Here is a 21,645-nt window from a genome sequence, read left to right on the forward strand (position 1 = left end):
CGACATTGCCATGAGCTGTGGTGTAGGTTGCAGATGCGGCTCGGATCCCGCGTTGCTGTGGCTCTGGTGTAGGCCAGTGGCTACAGCTCCGATTCGACCCCTAGCCTGGGAACCTCCATACGCCGCGGGAGCGGCCCAAAGAAATAGCAAAAAGACAAAAAAATAATAATAATAAAATAAAAAATAAATAAATAAAAGATACAGCTACCTTTATTTCTAGGCTTTTGTTTGTCTTATTGTCAGCATCATGACCTCAATGGGTGATCCTTGAAAAGCAAAATAACCCTGAATAACTTATTTGAAGCCTGTTACACCTTAAAATAAACATGAAATGGGAAAAATATTCACTTTAACATAAACATACTCTATTTTTAGCTCTGCTCTAAATAAAAAGGTTAATAATGTTATAATGAAAGGAATTACAGTGAAATGCCTTCACAAATAATATTTGTCCTGATGAAGGCTATATTTGATTCAACTAATTGCAGGATAATAAATTATTCTGGAGTTATTTTTAAAATTATTTGCCTGTGACCACCATACTTGGTACTTAGAGTTAAAAACACCCAGTTTGATTTATTCATTGATTATAAGACAACATGCTCTTTGTTTCTCTATAGCATGTAGGGTTTTAAGGTCAGACCATGAGTTATGAGGTTTAAAGGGTTTCCAGGAGTATTTTAATATTCCAGCCCTCAATATGTGTTTTATCTAAAGTGCTACAAGTAAATTATCTTTTAACACTCCTACTCATTCAGTTTCATCTCTAATACTCACTGCAGTAACAGTTGAATAGTAAAATAAAATCTCTCAAACATTATTTTTATAATCTAGAAAGGAAACCATATAGTTTCATAGATATAAAGAAAAGCATGTATTTTGCTCATTTTTGTGCAACTAATGTACAGACCTCAACAGAGAATTTATATGGTTGACACAGGAAGTTTGAAGCTTTTATCTGTAAATCACATTTATTAGGATCTGTAATTCAGTCCATGAGTACTCTGAGGAAGGTGTGACCTTTTCCTGTTGGGATGAACTATTTGAAGACTCAAGGAAGAACTGACATCTGTTTAAAATGTTAGCAGATCTGGGAATGTGATCTCAGACTGAGCCACTGTAGTTGTGTGGGAAAATGTATGTTCTCTGTAAAGATGGTAGTTGGGTACCTGGTCTCCAAGTGCCTAGAGTGCAGGAACAAGCTACCTTCTAGTATTTATCTGTACAATTCCAATAACTTGCAAATCCAATGAGTTATAACTTAAGTAGGATCTAGTATACATGCTCACTAAGATACAGCACCCACCCTGAAAGGACTTCCAAGGGGAGAGAATAACTTGGAGGAAAACAAAAAGGAGGCCATGGAACTTGGTGGTTGAAAGCAATTCTTTGGGTTTTTTGAGTTATTTCAGTAATATAAAGAAGTGGAAAATGGATTTTGAGTTGTTAAAAAGTGATTACAGTGTGAAATACAAAAATAGTCATGTATCAGTTCTTTGCAGTTCAGGGACAGGAAAGGCTGTGATGGCTTGGAGATGTAAAGGAAAGCAATATTACATGATGACTTTTAAGGATGAAAAGATGGCAAAGGTTAATCACTACAGCAGAGGGACTGAAAATTGAATGGTATAAAAAGATGGGAAGAGGGAAGAACTAGAGTCACTGATGCGACAGAGTCCCAGAAGAGATTCAGGCACTGAAGATGAAAGCACAGGAACAATATTAGATTTCTACTATTTCCAGATATTTCAGGGAAGCCTAATACTGTGTTAACGAGCATGCACCATTTCTTAACAGTTCATTGCAAATTGAGGCATAAAACTAACACAACAGTGAGTTGTTAAAAGGTCATGGGTTACAAAAGTAAGAGCTGTGAAATATTTTCTCAACCAAGTACATCTAATCTTTCAAAATCATATTAAATAAAAGGATAGAGAAAAAAAAGATGGGAAGGCACTACCCTTTGCTGGAGGAAACTGACATATTTCCTATTGCACTGAGTCAGTCGTAACATTTGACAGTAAAACTGTTTATTACAGCAACTATGGGGTGCTGTTGTTATAACTGTGTAACTCATGAGTGCAGCTTGTCTTTCCTAGTAAAAGACAGAATGTATGGTTTCTAAGTGAATGAGAACTCTAACGTCAGAAAAAAATTATGTAGCCTCTATTTTTTGTGGGTTTTTTTATTTAACTTATTTGTTTATTTGTTTCAGCACCTAATGTGGCTCCTTCAGACGTAGGAGGTGGGGGTGGAAGCAATAGAGAACTGACCATAACATGGGCGGTAAGTATGAAGAAGTTGAATATATTAAAGGCTGCTTTACCTACACTTAATCTCAAACTCTTTTTGTTTCTTAAAATAAATTGAAATACAAGACAATGCCCAAAACACAAACAAGAATAAATTACATCATTTTTTTTTCTTCAATGCATGCCAGTTTTTTACGTGGCTTACTATGGCTAAAAAAGACTAAATAATGAGCAATCACTAGGACTTGCTTTGAGTCTGTATTTATAAATAATGGATGGTTAGAGCTGATGCAGACTTTACTGGACAATTGACATGCAATAATAACTCTCAGAAAGTAAGGCAAAACTGAGCTTTTGCTTCCATATTGGCGTCAGATGGGGCCCAGGCCCAGCCTCCTGCAAATGAGAGTCCTGTTATCTCTTCCTCTTTTCCCATTCTCTGTTTTTCCTCTGATCAGTTTCTATTGTTTGGTTATTCTAGATAGTCTAGCCTATCATTAGCTCATGGACTTTCAATTTTAAAGCAATTCATTTACTTCTCCCTTGAATAAGCATCATTTGAGGCCTTGTTCTTGGTTCTAGGAAAAAGAGGTAAACGAAACTGACAATAACTCTGCCCTCCTGAAACTTATACTCTGCTAGTTAAAAGAGACAATATAGGGGATAGTAAGTGAAATATACAAGTGTAGATCATGATAATGTTAAGGAGAAAAACATAAGGTGGGGAGATGGGATATGGAGTATGGCAGAGAGAGTCTTAAAACGGCAAATTCTGTGTCCGGGGAAAACATTGAGTAGCTTTTTACTTCAAGAAAATGAAGGAAGGGCATTTGATACATGGGAAAACATCCTAGAAAGAAGGAACTGAAAGTAAAAAGACCTGAGGTGGGAGCCCCCATGGGATGTTCCAGAAATAGCAAATTTGGTAAACGAAGCCACCGCACTTACCAGCATGTCTATGCCCTGGCCCTTCCAGAGAGCTCTCACTGACAACAAAGTAGGTTTTTACAGAAAGCATGCTTCCATGTGTAGCGTTATTATTGTTTGCATAGGATGGAATTTTCCCCCTGTTAACTCTTTTGCTTAAATCTATTTAATATTTTAATTTCCATTTAGCCTTTGTCAAGAGAATACCACTACGGCAACAATTTCGGTTATATAGTGGCATTTAAGCCATTTGATGGGGAAGAATGGAAGAAAGTGACAGTTACTAATCCAGACACTGGCAGATACGTCCATAAAGATGAGACCATGCGCCCTTCCACTGCGTTTCAAGTCAAAGTCAAAGCCTTCAACAACAAAGGGGATGGACCTTACAGTCTCACAGCCGTCATCCATTCTGCACAAGACGGTGGGTAAAAGAAAGACCTCGTCAGCATGAGGAGGGAGGAAGAACTTCATTCTCCAGGAGACATTCTTTACTGTCTTCTTGGCCTACTTATTAAGACCTTTTAAGATACTAGGCATTAAGTAAATGAGTATTATTTTGAACCCGATTAAAATGTCAATCTCTTTATCTAAATGACAAGAATGTTACCAAAATCCTTTTCATCCTTTAGGTCACATTTATGGTAGTTAGGAAATTGCCACTAAAATCATTGGCTTAGACCCCTGTTTCTGGCCTCTCAATTACAATTTTGCGGTTAAAAATTCTCCAGACTTAACAAGAACCTCAGTATGTTTGTGCATCCATAAAATTCACTACTTTACAAATTCCTCAATGTATATTTTTTGGATAAAATGTCCCCTTTTAACTCAAAATTGTATAATTGTAGCATTTATGTATCTCTCTTTGTTAATACAATAGAGCGCTGGAATTTTACTAAGGGTAATTTAGGTATAATTCTATGAAAAAGGAGTCAGCCAGTTGAATTTTTTTTTTTTTCTTGGAAAAAAAATGACTGAAAGGTTATTCAGGGGAAAAAATACAGGTACTGGTTTTCTTTGTTTTTCTATGAACTTTAATTGAATTGAGCATTCTTCTGGAGAACTTACATATCTATGATAAATGATACGCAGTTTCAGATTAAATATAATTACAGTGATTTCTATGATTTCCTATTTAAGCTACTATGCTTTTTATTCTTTATCTTTCTATTGCAAAGATAAGACCTCCTTATCTTTGTACACATGTGCACTATGTAAATGAAAACCAGCTAGAAAAACAAAGTTTCATTGCCTTCTGACCTAACACATTTGTTCTTGGCTGAGTTTCTCTTTGCATATGTGTGAGAAGCACAAATGGAAGAGTTTGAAAAACTAAAACTAGGGAGTTCCCATTGTGGCACAGTGGAAACGAATCCTACTAAAGTCCATGAGGATGTGGGATTGATCCCTGGCCTCGCTCAGTGGGTCGGGGATCCAGCGTTGCCGTGAGCTATGGTGTAGGTTGCAGACACAGCGTGGATCCTGAGTTGCTGTGGCTGTGGGGTACGCTGGCAGCTGTAGCTCTGATTCAACCCCTAGCCTGGGAATTTCCATATGCCTTGTGTGTGGCACTAAAAAGCAGAAAAACAAACAACAACAACAACAAAAAAGCCCTAAAGCTACGTGACTCTTCTGATTTCTTAGAAGAAAAACACTGTCCATTGGTTTACCCAAGTTACCTTATTTTTAGCCCACAATAAGCCTTTAGCTATCCTTTAGAATTTATACTCTTCAGTCATAGATTTATTAGCTCTCATATTTGTTTAAAGTTTAATATGTAATGAAATCATCCCATGGTCTTTAAGTCTAATACGACTATGAAAGGCAATCATATATATGTATATATGTACACATATACTTTTTAAAAGTTAGCGCAACTAATTACATAGAAAGATTAGCATGTAGAAATTTCTAAGTCTATCATCAGTTTAGGACTCTTTAATCCTGAGGAATTAATTATATTTTCTACACTTGTTCTGATTCCACAGAAATATAATTTGACTCAGTGTTAATAGTTTGAACAACATAAGTACATCTCCCAGAGTAAAATATAAAATTATTATATAAAAATAAAATTATAAAACATTTTACAAGGTATCTTCTCAACTACTATCCTTTTTTTTTTTTTTTAACTGTTTTATTTGATGCTAAAGTCATCAGGCAAAAGGCCATACTTGTCACCTCTTTAGTTATGGCCATCTGTATTTAATTATATTTCTTTCCTAAATGTTTCATGAGTCTCATAAAACCTGCATGCGCAAAACTTGTATAAGTATTCATTTTCTCTTCCACTGCTCAGAAATCAATCATAGCGCCACACGTGTACCTTGTATTGAAAGTGAGGCTTTGTTCATGTGCAGGATATTTTAGCATAAAAGAGGATTATGGCTTGTTAATAAAAGACAATAAAAATTGATCCCTCCTGCTTAAGATCTCCTTAGTCTCTTTGTGTAATTTTTGTAAAGGATGTAAATTACTTTTTTGGTCACTGAACAGAAACCTTTTTGATACATATTTGACTTGATGCCCAGTTGGAAGATTAGACTTATAAAAGCTTTCCTGAGCCCAAGAAGCAGTGGCTGTCAGAACTTGTTTCAAGGGATCTAAAAAAAAAAGATCTTAGCCTAAAAGAGAAAGAGGGAAGTATTGCTGTGTATCTTTTGCTTATATAAATAGGAAGTGTAGGAAAGTTGAAAATTAATTGTAATGAATAATTTTCTATAATAAATACCAGATTTCCTATTTTTGATAATGTAGAGTTGATAAGCTAAACATAATAAATTTTGATTTGTATCCATGGCTTTCTGAGGTTAGTTGAGAGAAACACAAAAATGTTAGTATGGTTTTTGCTCACAGATATCAGAGAAATCAATAAATCTTTCCATATTTTGTGAAAGCGTCTATTCATGTATATATATATGTGTGTCTGTCTCTATTAATATTCATGTATATGAATATGTGTGTATACGTGTTACTGAGGACTACGAAATAAGTAAGCGTAGCAAAAATAGAGGAAGATGTAATACAATTATAGGACTTACTTTTTACTTTGGAAATACTAAAATTATTTTAAAATACAGTTTCATTCAGTCATATAGCAAACGGTGCTATTTGAGTTTCTTAATATAAGCATCTTATATAAGAATGTAATGTTCTCCTCAAATTTCAGCTCCCAGTGAAGCCCCAACAGAAGTAGGCGTAAAAGTCTTATCATCTTCTGAGATATCTGTTCATTGGGAGCATGTTGTAGAAAAAATAGTGGAAAGCTATCAGGTGAGTTCATTTTTTATCAAACTGAATAATTATCAGTGTTACATTTTCAAATATGTTGCATCTTTCAGTGTTCTGTGTCCCTCTGATTTATGTGACACCAAACACTATATTATCTGTGTTTAATATGTCGGACATTTATAAATTAATATTTAAAAGTAAAGCAGGGGTTCCTAACTGGCTTATCTATGAGAGATGCAGATTCCTGTGTGTAGGCAAATGAGTGACCTAAATAAAAATGAAAGTAATAACACTCAAGGTTAAACAAGATCTTTTGAAAGAAATATTCACATAAAGTGATGGTGAATCTCAAGTTTCTGGGAAATCATTTCGGTAATTGGGTAATTTAAAATGTTTATCCTGGTTCACTCAGTAGTTCCCATTCTAAAAGGTTTCCAAAGGAAACACATCTAAATGTAATAAATATATATCTGATTATGTTATCAGTGATGGTGGAAAGTTGGCAACACTCAAAATAGCTCAAAGGAAACTTCCCTGGAAATGTTTTAAAAGAGTAGTGGGAATTAGCCACATAGAAAGGGAACTCTCTGTCTGAGTCAAAGGAAATAAGATCTAGACAAGTGAAGCAGTTCTGTTGGGGTCTTTAATATGATGCTAATGAAGTTTATGCTCGCTTGTGTAGGAAAAGTAAAGTCATCTCATATTTTTTAAGCACAAAGAGTGAAAATTAAGAATTTTGACATCTACCCAAATCATAACCTACGATACCAGGGAAAAAAAGCTTCTTGTTAGTTTGTGTTTTTAAAACTTAAAACCTTGGCCGCTTTTGTGATTACATTTCAGAAATATAGCCTGGAAAAAGATCACTTTATTTGATCGTACTTCCTTATTTCTATCAGCACTCAGTGAATGTTTAGTGCCTGCCACGTGCCCACTGTTTTTGGCACTGAGAACAAAACAGACAAAATCCTGCCCTCATGGAATGAGTATCTGACAGACAGTTGATGAAGGGAGAACTGAGAGGGCAAGCTGACTGAGTAGGCAGCTCACCAACCATGGCTCCGAAAGGCCACCCACTGAGTAAAACAAGAGGGAATCTGTGATCTGGAGTAAAGTGCTGGACTTTGAATAAGGGTATCTGAGTTTTAGACAGGGCTCTGACACTTTTCCTTAGTGCTGAGGCAAACTGTTGAATCTCTTTGGCATCCATTTGTTCATCTGCAGAAGTGGGATAATGATGATAAGAATAAGAATAATATTTGCTTAGCCTTGCTATGTTAAACAATTAATCTCACCAAATTGAGTTCACTCAATCCCAGGGAGTAGACACTATTAAAATCTCCATTTTTAAATTTTATTCTAATTTTATTTTATTTTATTTTATTTTATTTTATTTTATTTTTTGGCTTTTTAGGGCCACACCCATGGCACATGGAGGTTCCCAGGCTGGGGTGGAATTGGAGCTGTGGGTGCTGGTCTATGCCACAGCCACAGCAATGTGGGATCCGAGCCGTGTTTGCAGCCTACACCACAGCTCCCCGCAATGCCAGATCCTTAACCCACTGAGTGGTGCCAAGGATCGAACCTGCATCCTCATGAATACTAATCAGATTCATTTCTGCTGAGCCACGATGGTAACTCCTTATAATCTCCATTTTAAAGATGAAGAACTTGAGGTTTAAAAGCATTTGAAGTTTCTACTGTGGCTTAACAGGTTAAGGATCTGATCTTGTCTCTCTGAAGATGCAGGTTCAATCTCCGGCCTTGTTCTGTGGGTTAAGGATCTGGTATTGCCACAAGGTGTGGTGTAGGCCACAGATGGGGCTGAGTCAAGTGTTGCCCAGTTCTGGTGTTGCTGTGGCTTTGGTGTAGGCCTGAAGCTCCGCCCTGATGGAGGAATTTCCATATGCCATAGAAACAGCCGTAAAAAGGAAAATAAAACAAAACAAATAAAAACACACATTTTTTCCGAGTAATAATTGGTATGGCCTGACTTGAACCCAGGTCTTCCTCTCCGGAGAATGGTTAATTAAAAATCTTGGAAGTAAATAGCGTAATTATTGTTTCCATGTAGTCTTCCTTAAAAAACTTTTAAATCTTGGAGTTCCCGTCGTGGAGCAGTGGTTAACGAATCCGACTAGGAACCATGAGGTTGCGGGTTCGGTCCCTGCCCTTGCTCAGTGAGTTAAGGATCTGGCGTTGCCGAGAGCTGTGGTGTAGGTTGCAGACGCGGCTCAGATCCCGCGTTGCTATGGCTCTGGCCTAGTAGGCCAGTGGCTACAGCTCCGATTAGACCCCTAGCCTGGGAACCTCCATATACCACGGGAGCGGCCCAAAGAAATAGCAAAAAGACAAAAAAAAAAAAAACAAAAAACTTTTAAATCTTTCACACACAGCCTTGAATATCAAAGAGACAAGCATAAAATCTTAAAAGAGAAAATCCGTAACATTTATTCTCCTGTAAGAAAATGCCCCTGTATGGGAGAAAAAAGCTCAACTCCCTATAAAGTGGTTATTGTTTCTATTTTAAAAGTTGAAGGAAGAAGCCAATGGCTTAACAAGGTAGATGATAAAGAAAACTAATACCTCATTGCACATCTTATGAAAATCTGCTATGGATCGAGGTTACAAAGAAACAGAGAAAAAAGCAGCACATTAATAAAATAACATAAAAAGCTGCAGAAGCCCAAATCCTGTATGATTGACACCATTTCAAGGTTAATTTCCTGACATTTCAAATGAGAATTGTAGGCAGTTGGGTTTAAAAATGATCTTCTCTTCCCTTGTGATTTTAAAGTGTATCTTATAGAATGTTTAAGTTTTATCCTTTTTGTCCTATGTTTCCTAAAGAGTCCCCACATCTAATCTTATCTTAATCTTAATTTCCTGAAGTGTAGGCGAACTAGAAGAAAGCAAGAAGTGTTTCCTATGAAAGGCATATTCGAACTTTATGTTCCTACCCAGGAATCCACAAAAGACTTTCCCAGCAGGTTAAGAATTCACTCAACAAAAACACGTAATATATGCCATCAGGAATAAATAAAAAAAAACCCTTAGCAACTGAATCAAAAATCAAGGAAGATGATTGATTTCATAATTATCTTAAAAGATTATCAATCCTGAGCAGTTTACTCAGATGTCTTTAAAGGTTAAATTATGATGGTGTGCATAAGCTCATGTTTAGGAAGTGCTTGATTTTCTTATTTTGGAGAAGTTGTCTGCCTTCATCTGGATCTCCCGAAAGCAGAGTCTATCATACACATGTGGAAACAGTTAGTGTTGTTGTCGCTGTTATGATTGTTTTGTTTGTTTAAATATGATCCCAGGGAGCAGATACGAGGGAAAAGCAAAGTGAATAGGAGAGGGAGAAGCTTGTTTAGAAAAATGCTTTATCCTGTTGGCAGCAACCATGGGCAACTTGTACTCCATCCCTCGGGATCACTGAGATGCTTCATAAATGTGATTCAGAATAGCCTTACACGGGGTGAAAGGGGAAGGGTTCATCCACTCCTGTTCTCCATTGGTTAAGAGTGGCCCCAGAGCATCACCTCTCTTCTCCCTCCCACTAACTTCAGGGCTAGGTTCACACTGCAGCATCAAGGATGATCCAAGACAGGGAGTGACAGGTTAGTGCACTAGCACAGGTGACATGCTAACTGGTAGTACGTATGGGATGCTGGGGTTGAATCCTGCATAGAATTGTTTTGTTTCCTGCACTGATGGTTAGAATAAAGAAGAACTTTGAATAGCCAAGAGGTGTATAAGAATACAGATTTTAAATGATTCATATTATTGCTATTCCTAACCCATAGAATGTACTAATAATGTACTAATGTTTGAATTACTCTGGGATCTGGATAATATAAAGTTATTATATATTATCTTTTCAGAGATCAAACTTTTTTGATCAAAATCCTCATTTTTCTCCTAAATATTTTAAATATTTAAATTAAACAATTATTTGATAATCATTAAATAAAATAATCAATTGAATGTTAATTAAATATATTAAATACTTTAAATATTTCAATATGTTAAGTATTTTAAATATTTAGGTTTAAAAACAATAATCTTAACAAAAAAATATTCAGTTGTCAGAAGATTTTTTTTTGGAAAATTCCGTATTTAAAGAGAATTTGGAAATCTGATACAAAAATGTACTGAAATAGAAAATAATAAAATGGAGCAAGCGTAATTTTTAAAAGTGCCAAACATCCTTAAGCACTTCTGTAATTGTAAAATCCAGTTCTTTATTCTAAGCCTCTTTGGAGAAAATGAAGAGTAAAGTGTTGTTTTTCCTACAAATTTCTTAAATTTGTACAAACTGCTATCTTTGCACAAAAGTAGTGTTATTGTAGCTCATAAATGTATGGAAAGTGTAATTATTCCTTATTGAAATATGAGCTAGCTCTTTCTCTGAGGCCCTTCTTTTTAGCTTCCTAATACTGTTTGCAAAGAGTAAATTTTCTTGGGGCAAAATTTTACACTTAGATCTCTCCATCAAATATATTGGTAATTTGGAGTTCCACTGTGGTGCAACAGGATCAATAGTGTCTCTGGGTATCTGGATGCATGTTCGATCCCAGCCCTGCACAGTGGGTTAAAGGATCCAGCGTTGCCGCAAGTGCACCACAGGTCACAATTACAGTTCAGATCTGATCCCTAGCCCAGGAATTCCACATGCTATGGGGTGGCCAAAAAAGAAAAAAAAAAAAAAAAAGATATTAGTAATTTTATGTGAACTTAAACATTTTGATTTTTTCCTTTTTTTATAATATCTGAGAAGACAAAAACATGTTTGCTTTGTTCTCTACTGTATTCTCAGCACCAAGCACAGTGGCTGGTACAAAATAGTAAATAGTTGTTCAATGAATGAATGAGCGCCGTACACCAAATGCAGTCCTGTGTTCACAGTGTTTGAAAATAATGAGGACCTGTCTTCGAGGAGGTTATAATCTATCAATAGTAGAGACCAGTAACGAGGCAATTCCATAATTATTTAGTAAGCACTATAATAGGTTAACGCTAGACATGGGTGTTGTGGAGATTTTAGGATCATGTAAATAGCTAAATTTATATAATGTCACAGCATTAAATAGCAATAAATACACTGCATGTTGTTCTAGCATGTGAAAATAAATTTATAGTCTACTTTCCATAAAGAAGGACCTGCTTCATTTATTTATTTATTTTTCTGCTAGTTCATCCAGGCTCTTTTGGTCTCCCTAGTGATTAGTCAAAGGCGGTGCACTTGTTCTGCTCCACGACTATAAGTTGAACCCTTCACTCCAAGCAGTTTTCTCACAGATTAATGTTGGTTCTTCACCACAATAGGCAGCTCACTGTGGAGATCCAAAGGTAGTAGCCCAAATCATCTATTTGGAAGTTATCTCTAGGTGCATGGCCAGTGGCTGATTCAGATGAAAAAAATGATGCCATATTTTACATACATCCACCTACTATGTATTTTAGGATTTTTTGAAAACATTAAAGAGAGATGGATTATTCAATCAAAATAATTTTTATAGATGCTTTAATTAGTAAAGGTTAAATATAGTGTGAAAATGTCTTACAAATCTCATATTTTAAAATGAGAAAATCAGAGATTACATGGTACACTCAATAACTTTTTTTTTTTTTTTGCTCCCTAGTTACTAAAGCATAACTAAGGAACCACTTAAATTTATTGTGAATTTCAGTGGAGACTAAATAACACAGATTCCTGCCAAAAACCAAATGAATAAAGTAATTGGTCATTTAGGCTATAGGTACAAAGAGTAAATTAAAGAAAATTTTATTCTTTTTTTGGTGTGTTGCCAAAATATGTCATGGAATTTTGGGTGAAATGTCCAAAATTTTTGTTGCTTTAATACCTCACTTTTGAACATGGTGTCTTTTAGAAGTAGTCTGTATTAATCTAGTTAAAAAACTTTTTGTCTTTAAACTGAATGGAAAAGTTGTTATGATGGAATTAAGATTTTAAAATATGGTATATACTTCAGTCAGCAAGTATCCATATAAAAAATGCCTGGGAGTTCCCGTCGTGGTGCAGTGGTTAACGAATCCGACTAGGAACCATGAGGTTTCAGGTTCGATCCTGGCCTTGCTCAGTGGGTTAAGGATCCGGCGTTGCCGTGAGCTGTGGTGTAGGTTGCAGACATGGCTTGGATCCCGTGTTGCTGTGGCTCTGGTGTAGGCTGGTGGCTACAGCTCTGATTCGACCCCTAGCCTGGGAACCTCCATATGCTGCGGAAGCAGCCCAAGAAATAGCAAAAAGACAAAAAAAAAAAAAAAAAAGCCTGAACCTCTGGAACTTCAATTTTGGTTGCCATAAAACAGGGTAACATTCTAGGTTTGTTGAGAAGAAAATGCATCTGGTGGATTCTGTTTTAACACCTGGCATTTAATTAGAATATAAATGTTCATAAACTCTTCAGTCAAGCAATGGACAAGGCCTTGCATGTTACACAGTTCAAGTGCCCAATAAAATGTAGGTCATCTTTCTCATTTTCAGATGACGTAGTCACTACCTGAACGCTTCCAGCACTAAGAAACTCATGCCTTTACAATGTGGCTCCCATCCTTATCAAGGTTCTTCTCTGCCAACTGAAATCTGCCTTTGGAGCCACCTGGTGTAATTCTACTTCCTTAGTTCCAAAACCATCCTTTGGTCAGAAGGGAGAAATACCAAAGAGATTCTATCAAAACTATTAGGAATTAATATCATTGGCATCAGAAAAAATGAGCACTAGTAAATAAATTTAGAATATTTCAGAGGAAATCAATAAGCAATTAATAACTAGCCTTTTTTTCTGAAATGTACTCATTCTACATTTAAACCTCACTAAGGAAATTTTAGCCATTCAGTTCCCTGTTATAATGGGTTCATATGTGCTTGTGTAAATAAAAACTTCAAGTTTATATAATTATTAGATATTATTATCTAGTGTCTTGGTTATTTATGAAATTAAAATCACATTGTTTTATAGACAGGGCATTTAAAATATAAAATAGCAGTATACTTATAAGCCATCCTTTCCTTTTTATTTATAACTTAGATCTAACTGTAAATTTATAACCAATAAAACAGCTTATTTGAGGAATGAAAATTACAATTTGTAGCTTTTACTTAAACTTTTAGAGACAAGGAAGGCTGTCACTGACATGTTGGTTGGTAATAGTAATTTCCAGTCACAACGTGGGTGAAAGTTTTTAAATTTATTTTGAATATAAATAATTTCTACAATTAATGAAGTTATTCAGTATAATATTTCTTTGATATTTGGCCTCTATATAGGTTCAAAGGAAATAATTTTATATACAGACTTCTTAAGATGTCAGAAAGTAATTGTGCTAACATGTTTTAGACCACATGACTATTTTTGTTTATCAGTGGCCATTAACAAATTTGAAATCATGTAGGCAGAAATAAAGCAGGAAGTAAATGATAAAAGTTATTGTGGCAAATGCTTCCAAAAAAAGACCAGTTTTATATTTTGAGAGTAAATTTTATGCAAAGTTTTTTTTGTTTGTTTGCTTTTTCTCTTTTTTTCATCTATGTATGACTACTTCAGGCAGTGAGGTGAGTCTTTAATTTGCCTTTGACATCTTTTATCAGATCTGCATTGTGTGCCTTGCCATATTCTAAGACTGACCGAAGTGTAACGTTAATTAACATTTGAGAATATGAGGCTCAGCCAATAGTAATGGTGTCCCAGCCAGTTGAAAGCAATTTCTTTTATAACTGAAGTGTCTGAATCATGAAAAAACATTACTCAGCTTGAATATTTGCAGATTCGATACTGGGCTGCCCATGACAAAGAAGCGGCTGCACACAGAGTTCAAGTCACTAGCCAAGAATACTCAGCCAGGCTGGAGAACCTTCTCCCTGACACCCAGTACTTTGTGGAAGTGAGGGCCTGCAATAGTGCAGGGTGTGGACCTCCCAGTGATATGATTGAAACCTTCACCAAGAAAGCACGTGAGTTTCAACATTTGCATTTTGGACTGGTCAAAAACTCCTAATTGAGTCAAACACTATGCAAGTATATTTGAGAGAAATTAACTACCTTACAGCCTGAGCACAATTGGTTTTCAATTTTAACCTCTAAAATCACACAAGCTTTATAGAAACATAAAGCAAAAAACAAAAACATGGTTACTTATTGTAGATGATGAAAAAATGTGAATAAGTCTGCACATTTAATGTTCCATTACAGAAACGAAATTACAAAATAATCACCCAAATTTTGCTTCGTTAGATAATTGATTTGTTATTATTTTAAACTTGGGTTTGCATGAGAAAAATGAAAATGCTCTAATTGTTCTGTGCTTTGATTTATAAACTTTCATCATTGCACAATGCACTTGCATGTTAAATGTAGCATTATGTTCACTCTAATCACGGCATGTTCTTATTGCTAATATAACAAGGTTACCTGCCCTGCTCACATTTTCTGGTCAAATTCACATCTCCCTGGCTTCACTTTGATAGCTCCTTCTTGAACCCAAATTGAATAGAAAGAAGAGGGGAAGCTTCACAAGAATTTGCGGACATGATTACCATTAAAGTTTGAAATTTTATGAAATTTACTTGGGGAAAAAGAAAGTCCCAATGAGATAATAGAATATGGTGGTAAGATACAGACTTTGGTGTCAGACAAACATTTCAGATCTGTCTCTGTCACTTACTCAGGCATTAATAAAGAATGAAATTTTGCCTTTTGCAACAACATGGATGGACTTGGAAGGTATTATGCTTAGTGAAATAAGTCAGACAGAGAAAGCCAAAAACTGTATGATATCATATAACATGTGGAACAACTTATAAAACAAAAAAAAAAAAAAATGGGTTTAGCAGTACATAAGCAGACTCACAGATACAGAGATATAGAAGACAAACAATGGTTGCCAGTGTGGAAAGGCTAGGAGGATGAAGCAAGATAAGGGTACACGATTAAGAGGTACAAACGGCTATATATAAAATAAATAAGCTGTAAGGATATATTGTATAGCATATGGAACATAGCCAATAGTTTACAACTTTTAAAGCAGTATAATCAATATTGAATTACTGTGTTGTACATCTGAAACCAAAATAATATTGTAAATCAACTATACTTCAATTAAACATAAATAATAAATAAAATATAACAAATAGATAACAATGAAAATAACTTGGGTGGGAACCAAATCCTAATCAGATGGTTGGGAATGTCCTCATGGAAAAAAATGCCATTTGACCTAGGATATAAGTAAGAAGGAGAACTTTGCAGAGAAGATTGTATCAGGCAGAGAAAATAACTAGTACAAAGCCTTCAGGTGGGAGGAGTTTGATATGTTTCAAGTGTAGAAAGGACAATGGTTCCAGAGCACAAGCTCTGAATTGAGGAGGAAGAAGTGTGCTGGAGTCCTACTAAGAGAGGTCTAATACATCATGGTAAGGATAAGTTATTGGAAGATTTTAAGGTAGAGAGTGACATCTAATTTGCAGCATAGCCAACTAGGATTTTTCGTTCTTTGAGGAAGAAATGATGGTGGTCAGCACTAAGTGATAACAGAACTAGAAAGAAGTAGAAGATTTTCTGGGAGCCGAAATTGACAATTCGCTGCTAATTTGAATGTTGGCAATGAAGGAAATGGAAGGCAGTAGACTTTGGCTTGAGACATTGGGGATCTGGGTGTGTCATATACAGAAAGGCAGATTTGGGGATACATAGTAAATGTTCTGTCTAGATTATATTGCATTTGAGAAACCTTTTAGACCTTCAGGGAGAGATAGGAAGTTGGTCATGGACGTTTAGCGGTCAAGAGAGAGACGACCTTGAGATAGAATTGTGCGTATGTAAAGCCATGGGCTCAGATATAAGGTTAGGGAAGATTCATAGATACAGGAGAGAAAGTGCTCAGGATCACGTCCTAAGTCATTCCAACATTTGAAAACTGGGCAGTGGACATGGAGTTAGCAAAAGATGGGTAATGAGGAGGAGCAATCTGAGAGATCAGAGGAAAGGTTATAAGACATTATTAATTTAAGAAAAGATAGTCAAGAAAGAATTAGAAGGTCACTTCTGTGAGATGCTCCAGAGATGTTAAGTTTGAAAAGAATAAAAAAATGACAGTAGATTTGGCCGGGTGGAGATTATTGATGACCTTGGGAACAGCAATTTCAAAATACCGGTGGAGATAGACATCCAAATGAAGGTTGATGAGAAAAGAATAAGAGAATTATATTATTCTCCCAGGGCCATGAAGGGCATTAAATGAACCTACAAATGTAAAGTGCATACCATAGTGACTGGCATATAGTATACACATCAAAATTAGCTGTTGTTGTCACTTCATTATTGTATTATAATTTCCGATATGATGCAGCTTGCAGAGCTGAAGTTGGGATATGGTGACCAACAGCTGCATATTATTACTTTCACAGCTCCAAGCCAGCCTCCAAGGATCATCAGTTCGGTAAGGTCTGGTTCACGCTACATAATCACCTGGGATCATGTGGTTGCACTATCAAATGAATCTACAGTGACAGGATATAAGGTATATATTAAATGACTAGATTATTTCCCATAAAAGCTACATTCTTACGAAGAGTGATTGATGTTTGGTTTTTCTGTTGTTTTGACAAAACCCATCCAACTTTTTTGTTCTAGCAGTATAGCAGAATCAGAAACTCACCATAGTTTTTAAATAAAAAAAGATCTTCAGTGAATTCCAGAAAAATACTATGTCAAATGAGCAAGATAGAATAACTGCTTTAAAAAATAGAGTTGTTAGAATAATTAGTGCTTAAAGAACAAAGAAAGAACCTGTTTTTGTTTGGCAATGATTAACATAGTGTTGCCAAGCACACAGTGAATTATTTGACATATTGAGATACCTTCGTAAATGAACAAACATGGAAAAAAGATTATTTCTATATATTCTCTACATCACACACCATCACAGTTTTCATTGGATACCAAATTTTAGGACTAATGTGAAAAAAATTTAAATTGTGAGGCAATATTTTAGATGACTTCAATATACTGAAAGAGCCTTAATTTTGTACCTTTTTCATAAAAAGATACATCCCATCTCTCTGTTTTAGGTCCTTTCAAAAAGCAAAATTTAGATGCTTGAGATGTATCCTCTTAGATCACCTTAAAATAGGTGAAATCAGTTTCTGTGAATTAAAAATAACATGGATTTTCTAGCTAGTGTTGTATATAGCACTGTAAGATGTTTTATTAATAAAAGTACATGCGTTTTTATTCTGGTTAGAGCACTGGCTCATTATTACAAATTTATTAAATATATGTATTTTGAAACTTTTTAAGGTACTCTATAGGCCTGATGGCCAGCACGATGGCAAGCTGTATTCAACTCATAAACACTCCATAGAAGTCCCAATCCCCAGGGATGGGGAATATGTTGTAGAGGTCCGTGCACACAGCGATGGAGGAGATGGAGTGGTGTCTCAAGTCAAAATTTCAGGTAAGCCAATCATTTAAGACACATTTTAATTAAGTACTGGACAATTTTGAGGCCATATGGATTCCCAAGCGGTAAATGTGGGATTGATATTCACACCATAGCAATATCATTTGGAAGTAGATTGGAAGTGGTAAGGATGACCTGAAATTTGCTATTTCTCCCCTTATAAGACACAAAAGGACACTGGCAACATGTTGGCTACTTGTTGATTATTATCTGGACGTCACATAATTAAAACACCATAAAATGGTACATAATACCAGATCATTAGATAATAATATCCAAATTTCAAAAGGAAATTAATTGGACTACTATTAATATTCTTCGAACCCCCCTTTCCTTAACTTACACATGTTAAAATCATAGTAAGATAGAAAGGCAGCAGATGATAGCTCCTTCCTTTACCAGTATACCTGTCTCTGTATCACTATTACTTTTCTGCAAACTCTAATTATTTCTCATAGCATTGGTATATTGAAATAAGTATTTAAGACAGTGATTTCTTCCTTATTTTGCATTTGTAGAACTCTAATATTTGTTGAAATTTTGATACTTTTTTCTCACTCTGTGTGCATGGTATAGTTTGTTCCCTCTTGGATGATTATATCAAGGCAAGCAAAGACCACTAATATTTTATCACAAACATCTTATGTCTAATATGTTCTGTACTGTCTTTTAAGAATCTTTTTTGGTTGTTTTTATACATCTTTGTGAGCCAAGTTAGGAATAAGGTGATGATAGTTACAATATTTTACATATAAATTTTAATAAATTAATTTGGCCTGTGACATATTTACTTACAAGTTTTAGAATATAGATTAACAAGGATCTTTGATCATAGATAAATGTCCACAGAGAAGTGTATATTTCATCTTTTATGTGTGAATGTGCAAATTTTGTGCTTTTGTTTTTCTTTTAATTTTAAATACACTATAGCTGGGAGTTCCTGTCGTGGCGCAGTGGTTAACGAATCCGACTAGGAACCATGAGGTTGCAGGTTTGATCCCTGCCCTTGCTCAGTGGGTTAAGGATCCAGCGTTGCCGGGAGCTGTGGTGTGGGTCACAGACGCAGCTCGGATCCCGCGTTGCTGTAGCTGTGGTGTAGGCCGGCAGCTACCGCTCCGATGCAACCCTTAGCCTGGGAACATCCATATGCCGAGGGAGCGGCCCTAGAAAAGGCAGAAAAAATAAAAAATAAAAAAATAAAATAAATAATAAATAAATAAATACACTATAGCTATCTGAATCATATCAAGATTTTCAAGGTCTTTTTAGGACCTGGATTTCTTCCTATAGGTAAAAAGTAGTCATTTGAAATCTTAAAGGTGGGAATAATATGACCAGTTATTTCCATTTGAAAAATCACTGTGATGATTGTGGAAAATATATATAGTTGAGGAATAAGTTCTGAGGAGATGAATTACAAGGTTATTATCATAGAATGATTGAGATGACGGTCTGTACTGGAAAGTGGGTAGCGGTCAAGTCTAGGGTAGGTTCTAAAGGAGCAAGGCATCGTTTTCATTTGATTGAAAGTTACTATATATTCATTTTGTTGACTTTATGTCTTCTAATAAATCTGTAATTTATCTTGATGTTACCATAGATGATGTAATCTAAACATTTAAGATACTATTTTTGGTAACTCCAAGCTATTAAGTTAAAGTATATAACCAAAGCCACTGACTTCAACACTGATGAAAAACACATTTTGTTCTTTCACTCTGTCCTCTTCTTCCCAGTAGCAGGAGATAAAGGGCTTGGAAACTATTCCCTAGGTGGAACCTGTAGATGTTTAACTCCATTACTCGCATGCTCCCTTCCTCATTGCCTCTGTAAGTGGTACAGTATAAAAGGATCAAGAGGACGGTTGGAATGTTTAGATTGAATTCATACTTTATGAAATGAAACTACTCTATTAACAAAATAAAATTATTTGAAAATATCTCCTCAATAAGCATTTTCAAAAACCAAAACTATTTTGAGCACTAATGTTGTACACTATCCTATATATGGAAGGACAGAGGGATATACTTTAGATTTACTTTATCCTGCCTTCTTTAATGACAGGATGCTATATAGTTAAGTGACCTCCAAATCTGGAACTTTATAAATGTCCCATATATTTTGGAAAAACAGATTTCCATAAAAAAATTAACTAACCTACATTTATGAAATGGTATATTAAATGACAATAATGTTACAGTTTTATACCATTCTTATAGGCCCATCATTATAACTTTAAAATTTTATATTTGTGATTGTGACATAATCAAATATTATTGTTCAGGAAATGCAATGACTAACCATTTTGAAATTTTTGTTTTGAAATAACCAAATATTTTTCCTATGCTACATATTTGGTGGGATTCGAGAGTTCAAGAGGATGAATTCAGCCTATTTCAAGGCTGACAAATAGCTTATATTTAAAATTACCTCTAAAATATATATTCCTTTTTGGAGTTCCTGTCGTGGCGCAGTGGAAACAAATCCGACTAGGAACCATGAGGTTGCAGGTTCGATCCCTGGCCTTGCTCAGTGGGTTAAGGATCTGGCGTTACCGTGAGCTGTGGTGTAGGTCGCAGACATGGCTCAGACCCCATGTTGCTGTGGCTCTGGCGAAGACTGGTGGCTACAGCTCCAATTCAACCCTTAGCCTGGGAACCTCTATATGCTGCAGGAGCAGCCCTAGAAAAGGCAAAAAGACAAGAAAATAAAATAAAATATACATTCCTTTTATTACCATTCAGTGATGACTCTCCACTTAAAACTCTTTCCAACTGTACAGCTATACTTGAGACTCCAAGTTTTGTAACAAGCATGAAAATGGAAAAGTTAGTTGAACAAACTAATATGTTTTTCTCTCATCTCCAAATTCGCTGCCCTGATCATTGTTAATGTAGCTTTGTTCATGACCCTGTGTTGTTCTTGCAGTTGACAGACAGGGCTAAAAGCTCCTAGGAAAGGGTGTTCTCAGAGGCTTACTTAGCCTTCAGAAGTTTTGAGCAGTACTTCTCGAAGCAGATTTTATCACTATCTCAGGCCAGGGATATCTTCTCTGCATGTAAGCAAATTCAGGTTCTGCTTAATCTTCCCCAAGGTTTTGTTTTGTTTGGTTTTTTAATTTTTTAAATTTAATTTTAATTTTTTCATGGATAATAGTTGGATTTTTTAAGTTCACACAATAGGCCCAACATATTTTGCTCCATCATAATTGGATGGGAAAATTCCTCAGTGGAATATATTATAAGAATAGAAAGGAAAATTAAAAGTAATCCTCCAAGGGGGTTACCGTCGTGGCGCAGTGGAAACGAATCCGACTAGGAACCATGAGGTTGCAGGTTTGATCCCTGGCCTCGCTCAGTGGGTTAAGGATCCGGCGTTGCCATGAGCTGTGGTGTAGGTCACAGACGCGGCTCAGATCCCACATTGCTGTGGCCCTGGTGTAGGCCGGTGGCTACAGCTCCGATTAGACCCCAGCCTGGGAACCTCCATATGCCACCGGTGTGGCCCTAAAAAGGACAAAAGACAAAAAATAAAAAAATAAATAAAATAAATAAAATATAAAAGTAATCCTCCAAGATTTACCTACAGCTAAAATACTTTTGGTTTATGAGATTGGGTCTTAGTCTCTGAAGCTGTACTGTAGTGTTAGAATGTGCAAATAGTTTTATCCTCTGATAAATAAAACTTACTCTTAAAACATCCCTTAACTACATGATATTTAGCCTGAAGCCTGAAGGAAAGAAGCTAG

At 35.7% G+C, this 21,645-nt stretch overlaps 1 protein-coding gene across 3 annotated transcripts in view; it reads left to right on the plus strand.

The window, feature by feature from the left end:
- CNTN1 (contactin 1) overlaps positions 1 to 21,645 on the plus strand; it is a 327,378-nt gene that overhangs the window by 281,287 nt on the left and 24,446 nt on the right. For all 3 annotated transcript variants that reach the window (XM_003355617.6, XM_013997945.3, XM_021092536.2), the window contains 6 exons: positions 2,216 to 2,286; positions 3,369 to 3,603; positions 6,349 to 6,452; positions 14,205 to 14,391; positions 16,843 to 16,955; positions 17,735 to 17,891. In XM_003355617.6, the coding sequence (XP_003355665.3) occupies positions 2,216 to 2,286; positions 3,369 to 3,603; positions 6,349 to 6,452; positions 14,205 to 14,391; positions 16,843 to 16,955; positions 17,735 to 17,891 (867 nt within the window). The remainder of the gene's footprint in view (positions 1 to 2,215; positions 2,287 to 3,368; positions 3,604 to 6,348; positions 6,453 to 14,204; positions 14,392 to 16,842; positions 16,956 to 17,734; positions 17,892 to 21,645) is intronic.

This window comes from Sus scrofa, chromosome 5, assembly GCF_054392235.1.
Source record: "Sus scrofa isolate SSC_HxYL_T2T_F1_AM1 chromosome 5, Sscrofa_HxYL_maternal_Yorkshire_Landrace_v2.0, whole genome shotgun sequence".
Lineage (NCBI taxonomy): Eukaryota > Metazoa > Chordata > Mammalia > Artiodactyla > Suidae > Sus > Sus scrofa.